Source organism: Paroedura picta, chromosome 2 (assembly GCF_049243985.1).
Source record: "Paroedura picta isolate Pp20150507F chromosome 2, Ppicta_v3.0, whole genome shotgun sequence".
NCBI lineage: Eukaryota > Metazoa > Chordata > Lepidosauria > Squamata > Gekkonidae > Paroedura > Paroedura picta.
Window position 1 is genome coordinate 113,753,874 of NC_135370.1, and position 12,934 is coordinate 113,766,807.

A 12,934-nucleotide genomic window follows, 5' to 3' on the forward strand; every position below is an offset into this window, starting at 1 on the left:
TCGTGATGGAGCTTTTTCTCTCTGAAAATTTCACCTGCTGTTGTAGATATTCTTCAGCTAAATAGGCATTGGTGGCATAAACCTGTATCTGCATGTGTGTATTTAAAAAGACACTAACTACACTATGCTGGACCATTATCTAAATATGCCTTGTTTGTGAATGTGTGGTCCCCTTCATATGTCCAGAGCACTCCTTTAATGACATAGAGGACTGAGTTAGAGTTTCCTGGCATATGACTTTCCTCCAGCTTCCTTTAGCATAGTCAGAGCCATTGGTGTGCAGCACCTAGATCTCTCGCTTTGGTTGGCAGACAAAATCACACTTTGTGTGGTCATCTTCTGTGATCACAGTTAGGGAAACTGGTGTGGGACCATGCAGTCCTCAGCCGAGTGACACTCTTCTAAATCAGTTGAAGTCGCTGAGCTTACAATGGTGTAACCCTGCTCAGGATTACACCGCTAGGGTCGTTTCGTGGGCTATATGGATAGATCCTGCAGTATCCTGAATTATCAGCATGCACTTGCTGGAAACAGAAAGGCAGTGTGGTTAACAAGGTGAGCCAAGTTCATACATTCTGTTGGTTCTTTGTGAAATAACCATGGTCACTCCTTGTGGAGGTATGCCACCTTCCATTTGTGCCAAGTTTTTGTACTGCTCTGTTTTGTGATACAAGTAGGAAGGGATGCATATAGGCACAAATTATCTGACAAGTGCACCAACTGATTTTGTCCGGTGATGGCAAATGAAAACTTGGAAGGAGAAAAATAATCTTTTAGCTCTGGGATGTTTGCTCCGGCTTTCTGCCAGTGTAAACTGTTCCATGCAGTTTGTTTTCTGGTTTTATCTCCCCCCCCCCCAGCTTATTTCAGTTGTCTCATTTGAAATGAGCTGACAGCCTCATTTTTTCAGTCTATTTCTCTCCTAATTATATTTTACCAACTACCTGAAATAACCTGCCTTTAGTTAAAAAAACCCCAACAACCCACTATCTGAGAAACCAATGCCTCATCCATTAACAAGGCTTTTTTCTCTTTTGTTCTTGGGACACAAGTGTAACCTGGTTAGACTTGTTTTGTTTGTGCGCGAAGGTGTGAGTTGGCTGTATGCAAATGTTTGCCATCCCTGTGGGGTTTTTTGAAGTTTAATTTTAGCAGATCCAATCAGAATAACAGGAAGTGACCTAAGAATTCCCACAATTGGCTAGCTAAACATTCTAAGAAATGTTTTAAAATTAATATCACATCCATTTATATCTTCATTGCTCAGAGGTTTTTTGAAGCGATAGCCTGCCACCTACGTTTACCTAACATCTGGCAGAGTCTGTTTAGACTTTTCACTGCTTCTACGAAAGGATTTTCCCAACAGAACCAGCAGCTTAATGAGGTAAGGGCTTTTTACAAATCTCTATTTGTTTTTAAGCTCTTAAGAGGGAAAAAGCAGAGAGCACAAGTATGAACTAGGTTTGGAAGTAATGTTGAAATCTCAGCCTGGTTTTGAAAAGGCAATCTTTTGATCCAAAGCTTTTGAGAAGCTCTCATTAAAGTCTTCAGAGGCAATCCTGTACACTGGCAGCTCAAATCCCACTTGAAAAGAGTGTTTTAACTTTCCCAACTATGTGCAGGACTGCAGTGCTTTTAGTAGGAAACTGTAACAGCTATCTTTTTTAAAAAATAAAATAAACGATGGTATGTATTTACGCCTTCTGTATAAAGATACTATCTGCTCTTTGTGTTTACTGATCAATGTGCAGTTAGCCTTCGCAACAAGGCAAAGTATGATACTGATGAGGGACATAAAAATGCCAAATGCTCAGTGTTGGTTTTACACATCTTTTAATCCAGGATTGGGCATCCTATTCTTTTTTCTTGCTACTTCAACAATTTATTTCAAGCAGCTACTGATTCCTAAAAACTTTTAAAGAATAGCTCCAGGCTAATGCCAAAGGTTCTAGTATTTTGGTTGGTTCTAGTAACGAAAGAGACTTTTCTCACATTATTACACTACCATTTGGTAGTCCTGGATTGGGCTCCTGGTTTTGACGTTTAGGCTTTTCTACAGTGAACTTTCCTTCCTCTGCATCATCAAGAGTTACTAATATCTACGTATCATTAATGACTCTCGAGGTTCTCCTCATGGATTTGATATCTAGACACCGGTCACTACAAGGCTGAAGAACTTTAAGGAATGGACAAGACAAAGAGGTTTCAGAATCTGAATCTGGAGATGCTAGGGTACCCATTTCTACTGGCTTTTAGTTAGAATAACTCTAGAACAAGTGATCATAAATTGATCAAGATTTTACATATTAAAAAATAACAGTATTTTCTATCGTTCCTTATGATTTACAATAGAAAATTGCATTAATTAAATCAATAGTCTATACATGCAATTAAATCATAATAGGCATTGGTCTTATGGTTTAAACTTTAAACTATGTGTTCTTACATGTACAGTTTTGTTTTGTTTTTTGCTTTTATGTTTGAGAACATTAGACTTGTGGTGCTGAATAAATTGGAGACATGGCCTGTAACGTGTATAATTGGTGTAGAGAACTGATCAGTATTTTAACCTTTCATTTTAACTAGCCCTTTTCAGTCTGTTTGCATACGTTGATGTTTAAGAATTAGCTTGCATAGAATCCTTTCATAGAATCCTTTTTTCACTTCAAAAAGGATGTGGACAAAATTGAGAGGGTTCAGAGGAGAGCAATAAGAATATTTGGGGCCTGGGAACAAAGCTCTTATTAGGAAAGGCTGAGGGACTTGGAAATGTTCAGCCTGGAGAAGAGGATATTGAGAGGGGACACATGATTGCTGTCTTTAAGTATTTGAAAAGTTGTCACTTGGAGGAGGGCAGGGAGTAGTTCCTGTTGACAGCAGAGGATAGGACCTATACCCACAGTAATGGGCTTAAGCTACATGAAGAACAATATCGACCAGATATCAGGGGGGGGGGGAAACATTTCACAGTCAGAGTACATCAGCAGGAGAATTGACTGCCTAAGGAGTTCCCCCTCACTGGTGGTCTTCAAGCAGCAGCTGGACAAATACTTATCCTGGATGGTTTAGGTTGATCCTGCATTGAGTGGGGGGCTGGACTAGATGGCCTGAATGGCCCCGTCCAACTTTCTGATTCTATACACACTAGATAATGCATTTACAATCCACATTCAAAGCACTTTGCAATTAGATTTTTACTGTGTGAAATTGCAACGTGCACTTGCAAACGGTTGTAGAAGTAGATTGAAACTGCATTATTTAGTATATGTAAAAGCAGCACCTCACTAAAGAATGTTTGTTGATCATAGAAGTTAAGGGGAACACAATGACTTAAACTATAATTCAGACTGATAGTAATCTGTTTTCTAAAGGAATAGAGCTTATTATTGTTTTGAGGAATTCTGAATATCAAATTCCTTGAGGATTTATGTTTGCATTTGGAAATACTGTACTTCTTTCCGTCTCACAGCGTACATGCCTCTTTTTGCCCCATTGTATCCTCACAAGGAATTGAAAGGTTTAGAGAAAGAAAAAATATTTTCAGTATGAAAAACCATTCACAGTATATATGCAATAGTGCCACAGAGAGTATGGTCTACTATGATCACTTAGTAGAACATTTATCAGACAGGTGTTGGCCTTGCTGTAGTTAAGATCATGATATGTGACTATAATCTTAAAGTCATTGTTGATCTTTTGCAAGAGTCTATGTGCAAGTGACAGAAATCAACTGACAAATATAAGAGGGTCAAACTTACAGGTATAAATAGTAAAAGTTATATTAGCGCTTGTCATTTCCAGAGAATATCAAAATTAATATCCATGCTTTTACTTTGCTAAGTCAGCCTTGTGGTTGTTTGCCGTCATCCAAGGTGCTTACTTTATGTATGCCCCTTTCACAGTCTTTCACACACCAACACAGATGTGAATTGCTCCCTTAAGTTGTATCCCCCATACCACTGGGCAGTGAGTGTGAATATATGAATATTACCACCAAATGAGGGTTATATGTATATTCTAATCATGTATATATGATTGGCCCTGATGTTTTCACAAAGAGATAGATTCAGGTGGGTAGCCATGTTGGTCTGAAGTAGCAGAACACAGTTCAAATCCAGTGGCGTCTTTAAGACCAAGTATGTTTAATTCTGGGTACAAGCTTTCTTGTTTACACAAGCTTTCTTGTTTACAAGCTTTCTTGTTTACACACACTTCTTCAGTTACAATGAAACAGAAGCTGACAGTCCATATATATAGGTAGAGGGTGAGCAGTAAATTAGAATACAGCATAATAAAGATGTTTAACAGATTCAAGGACCAAACAGCTTAATTTGCAATTTGTTTGAGTTTAATTCTGGGGAGGGGGGAACATATCTATCTATATCAATTAAAATAAGAAGAGTTGATTCTTATATACTGCTTGTCTCTACCTGATGGAGTCTCAAAGCGGCTTACAGTCGCCTTCCATTTCCTCTCCCCACAACAGACCACAAAATATATCAATCTCCAATTGTGATATATTGTATGCTACTTTACTGCTCACGTGTATGGACTGGTAATTTCCATTTCATTGTCTGAAGAAATGTGTGTGCACAAAAAAACTTATACCTTAGATAAAACTTAAAGCTGTCATTGGACTTATTTTCACACACAGTCATTCATTTGCTGGGATTTTACTACAGGGAAGTGGGTCCCACTTTGCTATGTATGTGTCGAGGGGACCAATGAGGGGAAGAGTCTCAGCAGCTGCCCCAACCTTGGAACCCTTTTCTTCCAAGGACCAACAATAGCTAGAATGCAGCATTTAGTGGCCAGTGATGAGCATGACTGTCTTTATTTACAAGCAGGGGGAACGGCAAGTACTTGCAGGGAACTTCTCGTCCCCCCCCATCCTCTACCCCACTATCTTCTCTTTCCTTTCCCTGACAGCCCATATAGCCTCTAAAGTTTTCTATCCTTCCCACCAACCAGCCAACATATCTTTATCCAGTCTTCATCAATCCCTCTGGCCACTGTGTCCATGGGAGAAGTCTGGCCTGGTTACAAAAGTTACCCAGGCAAATTGTGTGGGTTATTAGTTGCTTCTGGGTAGAATTGCCAGGTTTCCTTTGGCCACTGGTGGGGGTTCAGGTGGGATTGGGTTGCTAGAACCAGGTTAGGAAACTCCTGGAGATTTGGGGATGGAACCTAGGAAGGACAGAGAACTCAGTGAGGTAACTTGGAGAGTCCACTTCTCAAAACATCCATTTTGTCCAGATGACCAGATCTCTATATTTGGAGATGAGGTATGTAATGCTGCAAGATTTCCAGGTACCACCTGGGAACTGGCACCCCTACATGCTAGAGATGGTCTCAGCAAGTCTTCCTTTATCAAGGGAAATTATGGGGTAAGGGGAGGTCCTTTTTCAGGGCTGTTTTGGCCTCCCCTGCTCCTTTCCCCCATAACTTTGCTTTTCAGAAGCCAAGGATTAGAAATATTGTGGGTGTCAATCCTCCACCCAAATGGCCACTGAACACTCAGCAGACATTCTTTTCTTAAAGCTATAGGTGTTTTCATTATTTTGAGAAGTTTTAATTAGCATTTTTTCAGAGTTTTGTGCAAGCCTGGGACTTCTTTTAAGGTTGTATAAATATCTCCCTCTGTTTATCCCTGCTTCCATTCTGCAGATTTTCTTGATCCATGCTCAATAGCCTGATTCAGAATGAGCTTTAATGAACAGGGCCCCCAAAAGGAGCCCATGGTTGTTTCTGAGGGACTTAGAATGTTCAGTTTGGAGAAGAGGAGGTTGAGAGGGGAAAGGTTGTCAGTGGTTCCTGTTGGCAGCAGAGGATAGGATCTACAGTAATGGATTTAAACTACATATACAAGAGTACTGGCTAGATATCAGGAAAAGTATTTTACAGTCAGAGTAGTTCAGCAGTGAAATAGCCTGCCTAAGGAGGTGGTGAGCTCTCCTCATTTGCAGTCTTTAAGCAACAGTTGGATAATGAAAAATGAAAAGCATGCCTACTGGATGGGGGATACGCTTCTAGGTAACACTGTGTGTGAACGAGACCTTGGAGTAATTGTGGATTGTAAACTAAACATGAGCAGGCAGTGTGATGTAGCGGTAAAAAAGACGAATGCCACTTTGGGCAGTATCAACAGGGGCATCACATCAAAATCACAAGATATTATAGTCCCATTGTATACGGCACTAGTCAGACCACACCTGGAGTACTGTGTGCAGTTCTGGAGGCCTCACTTCAAGAAGGACGTAGATAAAATTGAAAGGGTACAGAGAGGGACGAAGATGGTCTTGGGCCAAGGGACAAAGCCCTATGAAGATAGGTTGAGGGACTTGGGAATGTTCAGCCTGGAGAAAAGGAGGTTGAGAGGGGCCATGATAGCCCTCTTTAAGTATTTGAAAGGTTGTCACTTGGAGGAGGGCAGGATGCTGTTTCTGTTGGCTGCAGAGGAGAGGACACACAGTAATGGGTTTAAACTACAGGTACAACAATATAGGCTAGATATCAGGGAAAAAAATTCACAGTCAGAGTAGTTCAGCAGTGGAATAGGCTGCCTAAGGAGGTGGTGAACTCCCGCTCACTGTCAGTCTTCAAGCAAAGGCTAGATACACACTTTTCTTGGATGCTTTAGGATGGTTAGGGCTGATCCTGCATTGAGCAGGGGGTTGGACTAGATGGCCTGTATGGCCCCTTACAACTCTATGATTCTATGATTCTAGAGCAACAGATAATTTTCCTCCTTTCTTTTCCGTGTTTTTTTCCCTTCCAAGCAGCTAATCCACTGTTATCTTTCTCCCATCCTCAGTTTTTCCTCCTTCTCTTTCCTTGGCAGCCTTTATCTGAAAAAGTGTGGGCCAGTTACGAGATGGTAGGCTTGCTGCTAGTCTTCACCCAGTTGCACAGTGAGGAAGTTGCAATAACTTGTGGGAAACACCTTCCCTTCCCCTGTATCCCCCTACCTGTATTATTTCACTGTCCATGACAGCCCCCCTATTCCCCCTTTATTTGCTTTCTACTGTCCTTCCCACCCACTCACCCACTAACAAACCTAGCTTTTATCTGCATCCCATGTTCAGCTATATGTATTTACTTCATTTATACCCGCCTTTCTCCCCAAGAGAACCCAAAGCAGTTACAATATTCTCCTGGAAGCAGCTTGGCCTGATTAAGTCATACAGGTCATGTGGTATGAAGTTGCCTGGTGGTTGCTGCTGGCCCTGGCAAATCTTCCCTTAAAGTCCAAATTCCAGTCTTTTATTCACAGAAACCAAAGTATGAAAGCTAGCAACACCACTGATGTTGTCTAGCAATGGCCACTGGGGGATTTCATTTCTTAAAGCTGCAGATGCAACTTCTATCATTTTGATGGGTTTAATTTCCCAACATTTGTTTGTTTTTTAATTTTAGGTTTTTTTTGTTTACCCACTGCTTTTCTCAGGTTGTAGAAAGACCTGTCTTGTCTGCCAATGGCCTGGATATAAGTTTCTACACATGTTGAAAATCTGTTTTTTATTATTCTGATGATTATTATATTTTTATATGAATCTTCTTCCTGAGTGCTTTATAGATGGGAAGGAGACGAACAGTTCAAAGCTGCTTTGTGATCTATAGATAGGCAAGGATTTCAGCCTGGGCTTTTCACGTCGAAATCTTTACCCATTGAAATACATTGACATATGTAGGTTCAGTATTTGAGTTCAAGACAAACTAAAAAGGATTAAGTTGCAATTTTGGAAACACTGAGGGCCTTTCCACACAAGGACCAATGTTGCCAATTGGTCCCACAAAGCAGAAATGCTATTTTTAAAAGTGCAATCTTGGCGTTACACATACCTGCTTTTTTAATGGAATTCAGTAGCGTTTCATTCGTTTCCCACAGGTTTCTGGTCTCGCAAAAATTGCTAGACAGGAAGCGATTTTTTCTGTGCTTTGTTCTGTCCCTGGCCGTCAATCAAATGTACAGCCAATGGGTGGTTGTTATCATGCCCCTAGGGCCTCTTGTGGCGCAGAGTGGTAAGGCAGCCGTCTGAAAGCTTTGCCCATAAGGCTGGGAGTTCAATCCCAGCAGCCGGCTCAAGGTTGACTCAGCCTTCCATCCTTCCGAGGTCGGTAAAATGAGTACCCAGCTTGCTGGGGGGTAAACGGTCATGACTGGGGAAGGCACTGGCAAACCACCCCGTATTGAGTCTGCCATGAAAACGCTAGAGGGCGTCACCCCAAGGGTCAGACATGACTCGGTGCTTGCACAGGGGATACCTTTACCTTTACCTTTATCATGCCCCGGGAAAGCCCCTTTCCCTTTAAGAACAGGTTTAAAAAAAAGCACGTTGCAACGATTATGCCTTGATTCGTTACAACGGAGAGACCCATCTAGCTGGCAGCTGGCATGTGAGCTGGTGATTCATCGTTACCATGCTCCCCCCAAGTGAAAAGAAAAATCCCCCCCCCGAATGGGTGCAAATGGGGCTGTGTTGTGCTTGGGAACTTAGGGGAGTTTTAAAGCACTTCTGTGGAGGGACTGTAGCCAGAGAAGCCTCGCTGGGTGAATGAAGGCTCGCTGGTTCGTTGCTTTCTGCTTGCTCTGAGAAAAAAAATGGCGACCGCTTCTCTGGAAGTTCGGAGGAGAGAGCCAGGGGGAGGGACTTTGTTGGAACCGCAACAATGGGAATGCACAGGTCTTTTTTGCTACTGTTGCAGATTGTTGGCAAGAGTGTAGCACTTTTCGGAGGGTGAATCCACTTTTCCCGATTTCCCTTTAAGTGCTACAACGAATCGCTTCTTGCGGGACTGTTTCAGGAGTGTGGCAGATTGTGTGGGACATTTTGCGGAACTGCAAATTAGTAGCGTTTACAATTTGCAAGCCTTCTGCTACATTAAAGTCATGCGGAATGGCCCTGAGCTCAGTTACTTTGCTTCTGAGCAGGCACACTGAGGACAGTTCTGAAAGCTCCATTCCTTCACCTGGACAGTTTCCATAATAGGAATATTGTTCAGATTTGCATTTTTGAAGGATCAAGTTTTTCATCCATTTCTGCACTGAAATTCACCTCCTCGGGCGCAGACCCAAATTGCCCCCTTACTTGTCCCATAGCAAAGGAATCCACAGAAAACCAGTTTAAAGTGGGATCTAATGGGATCTAATTTGGGGCTGCCAAATGAGGAAATTAATACAATAAGATTTTTCCCAACACCCACCATTTTGAGTTGTTTGGGAACACCCCTTTGCTCATCGCTGTCCTCCTTCCCCCTCCCTCCCCCTCCCTCCCTCTCCCCATCCATTCTAAAAAAATCTGCCTTTTAAAAAAAGGCAGTGATCAAAATATAACACTATTTTAGGCTTTTAAAAAAGCAGTCTTCCAGCCTTATACAACAATGTTATCATGTTATAACATTATAACTCAGTTTTAAAAAATTGCATTCCCCCCATTTTGGGGGGAAGGGAAGAGGTGATCAAGGGTACAGAATGGTGAGATTAAGGGGCACAATGAAAACAAAGGTGCAAGCAAGCACAATTTTTCAAAGGACACATATTTGGAAAAGGGGAAGGAAGCATTGTGTGATGGGGGGCTGCCTCAGTTGGACTCAATACAGAGGGCAAGTGCAAAAAAAAATTCAGACTGGGAAATAAGGGGAGGAAAGCCCAAATGTGGAAAGGTTAGAATTGACTTTTAGCATCCAAAAGAAATCCAAAGCAAAGCTAAAACAAGGCATATCTCCTAATATGGAAATGGTCCTGGTTTTGCAAGTTTATTTATTTATTTATTGCATTTGTCACTGCCCTCCCCTGGACCAGCTGTACTTTCTGAGGGCCATTCCGCCCAGCGTTAATGTTGCTGAAGTGTTACCATTGTGTAACGCTATTTATTTTTTGTTATTCACGACATCGTACACAATCTGCAACACTCCTGCAATACTCCCACAAAAATCATTTCATTGTAGCGCTTTTCGGGGAACCCACAAAAGTGGATTCCCCCTAAAAAAAACCCCACTAGACTCTTGAGAACAACCTGCAACACATCCAAAAAAGACATGTGCATTCTCAGTATAGCGGTAGCAAGCATGTCCCTCCCTAAGCTCTCGCACCCGAGCTTCCGGCATCGCGATCACCATTTCCCCCCCTTAAACCGACAAAAGCAATGAATAAGCGATGCGTCTTTGGCTGAAATCCCTTCACAAGCAATTGTCTGTAAAGTTTCCAAGCACAATACAGCCCCCCATTCGACACTGCCTGTAATTTCAGCCAGAAATAGCACGGGGGGGGGGGGTTACTTTAAGAGTGTGTAAACTATTAAGCGCCAGCTCCCACCCCAGCGAAAAAGGTCTTTTCTGATACATCAAATTAACGAATATGTGTTGCTAATGGTGTTTTGGGGTTTTTAAAAGTTTCTAAAGGGAAGCATGAACACAACAGTTAATTGGCTGTTCTGTTTGATTGATGGCCAGGGGCGGGAGGAGAGCCTTTTTTTCGATAGAAATGGCTGTGTGCACTACTGAGACCTGCCGCTTTTGATCACAGCACTTTTCAATAGCGCTCAGATTTAGCAAGATTGCCCATTGTGCAGAATGGCCCTGCATCAAGGCTAAGGGCAGGCCTGTATAGAGCAAGTAGCCGAAGTCCAGTCTAGAAGTGACTGTTGCATGGATCACTATGGCTAGGTGTTCCGGGGCCAAGAAGGGCACTAGTAGTTTGGCTTGGTGAAAGGGAGAGGGAGACAGGTGCAAGGGCGGAACAAGCCAGGTGGCTTTAGCGTGTTTGAGCCTTCATACCTTTCCTCTGCTGGTTGCCTGCTAGTTGCTCTCCGGTAGCTCGCACTATAGGTTGGTGAATCCAGTTTATGTGATTCCCAAATTCGCGCTTTAAAATGGAGGATGTAGCAAGCTGATTACTGCCCAGATGCTGGATGTTAGCGACATCATAGGAATATAGTGGCTGGAATATAGAGACTTCTTTTGGCAAACATTACACTACATTTAATGTGTGCAGAAATGCCCAGGGCCATTCCACACCTGATAAATATAGTGAAATGCTTACTTTCTGCAGGTGTTTTGCACAATGTCGCCAACATACAGCATCCAAGCAGCAAACCGGTAGCTACACCATCTATTTTAAAGCGCTAGCTGGGGAATCACATAAAGTGGATTCCCTAAACTATGTAATACTAGCCAGAGGAGAGCAACCAGCAAGCCACATGCCAAGGAAATGTGTAGAACCGAAGTAGCACTATTTCCACCTCCAGTGCCTGTCCTTGCACCCGCCTCCCTATCCCTTCTTGCAGGGATGTTTTTTTTTTTTAAGCAAAGTTCCTGGAGCAATGAATAGGTTAATTTAAATTGTGTTAAATTGTGCAGGAAAAACAAAAAACAATTCCTCTCCCCCAATTAAAACACAAAGCATGCCTCTCTAAAGTCCCCCCCCCCAAAAAAAATCAGGCTTGAGATTAATTTTTAAAAGATTCAAGGCTCATGATGCCAAAAGGGGTGGCATTAAAAAAAGGCACTATGCATCTCTGATTAGCTGCATAGACATCTCAATGGCTATGTCTGTAGGCCTACAACCTCTGCAGTCTTCGAAGAGCTCATTCTTCCATTGCAAGAGTTCTGCATTCCAGAATGCAATGCTGCCTTTTATCTAGGGATCACAGCTATACAGGACAGCTTGTATTCCCCTTTCTTGCAGGAAGGATGCAATGGTGGTGATGTCCACATGCAACTTCTCTGCCAAGGCCCTGGTCTGTAGGAGAACAGCTGGCTCCAGTGCAGAGGCCAGTGTCCAATCCAGCCCTTGAATATGACTTGCCCCAGGCTGACTGTATGAGTGCACACCACATTAGTGGTGCCCTGAAAGGTCTTGAGACACACACCATTTGGGAGAGGGTCAGCCAGTCATTGGAGCTGATGCTGAACTCTTCCTCATGCAGGATGGTCATGGAGGAGATGATGTCCTGCTTCATGCTCTCCTGCTCCACCAGATGCACAATAATGGTGTAGGTGGAGATTGTCTTCCCCCTCCCCATGCCTCTCATGCAGAAGACAGGAAGGCTTGATTCAGTACAAGACGTTTGAAGCAAGGCCTACATCTCAAAGGAAGATTCCTCTCATATCTGCATTTCTCTCCTTCCAGATTTGCCTTTGGAGAATTATGGGTGGCCCAGCCAGCCCAAAACCAACAGGTATTTCTTTTCCTCTGTGGAGCAGAAGAATTCACAGCAGATTGTGTCAACCCTTGGGGGGCTGAGTGCACTGGTGTTGGAGAATTGTGTGCGCTGGTCATACTTCCCTTGCTTGTCTGATGGGGTGCCTGCAAAGCTATCATCAAGGGGTAATTTTGGGGAGTTCCTGTCAGAAGTCTCTTGTCATGTTTGCTTTTCTGTCCTTCCAAATTTGCCTTTGGAGAATTGTGGGTGGCCCAGCCAGGCTGACATGGCAGGTGTTTCTTTTCCTCCACAGAGTAGAAGAATTTGCTGTGGGTTGTGGTAGCCCTTGGGGATTGGGGCTGTGAGAATTGTGAACACTGGGCATACTTCCAATGCTAATCTGGTGGAGCTGGGGTGCCCACCAAGCTGTAATCATGGGGTCACAGAAAGCTCATGACAACCAATTGTTTTCAATGGATTTGGTATTGGACAGTAAATTGACTGCTAGTTCATATATACTTTCTGAGTTGGGAATTCTATGAGCTTGTTCATCGGTCTTCTCTGTCTTCTTACTACAACATTAATAGTTGCCAGTGAAAACATGCAGTGCAATCCTCTAAATAGTCTAAAATAGTGGTCCCCAACCTTTTTGAGGCTGGGGACCGGTGGCAGAAAGCAGGGCGATTGCTCGGCCACGCATGCAGTGCATTTTTGCCAGTCCCGCCACCCAGAAAAATGCTCCCTAGGCCCCGGGAAGGCGCTCCGCGGCTCGCAGAGCCATGGAGCGCCCT

The 12,934-nt window shown here is 43.0% G+C and overlaps 1 protein-coding gene across 4 annotated transcripts in view; it reads left to right on the forward strand.

The window, feature by feature from the left end:
• The first annotated feature begins 405 nt into the window (after window positions 1–405).
• EHF (ETS homologous factor) overlaps window positions 406–12,934 on the forward strand; it is a 64,381-nt gene continuing 51,852 nt past the window's right edge. The window contains exons 1-2 of one of the 4 annotated variants that reach the window (XM_077322150.1): window positions 1,269–1,384; window positions 12,131–12,179. In XM_077322150.1, the coding sequence (XP_077178265.1) occupies window positions 1,380–1,384; window positions 12,131–12,179 (54 nt within the window). In that variant the 5' untranslated portion in view covers window positions 1,269–1,379. Of the gene's footprint in view, window positions 556–997; window positions 1,385–2,036; window positions 2,233–12,130; window positions 12,180–12,934 lie in introns of those variants that run through there. The other 3 variants (XM_077322153.1, XM_077322151.1, XM_077322152.1) reach the window with 3 other exon arrangements.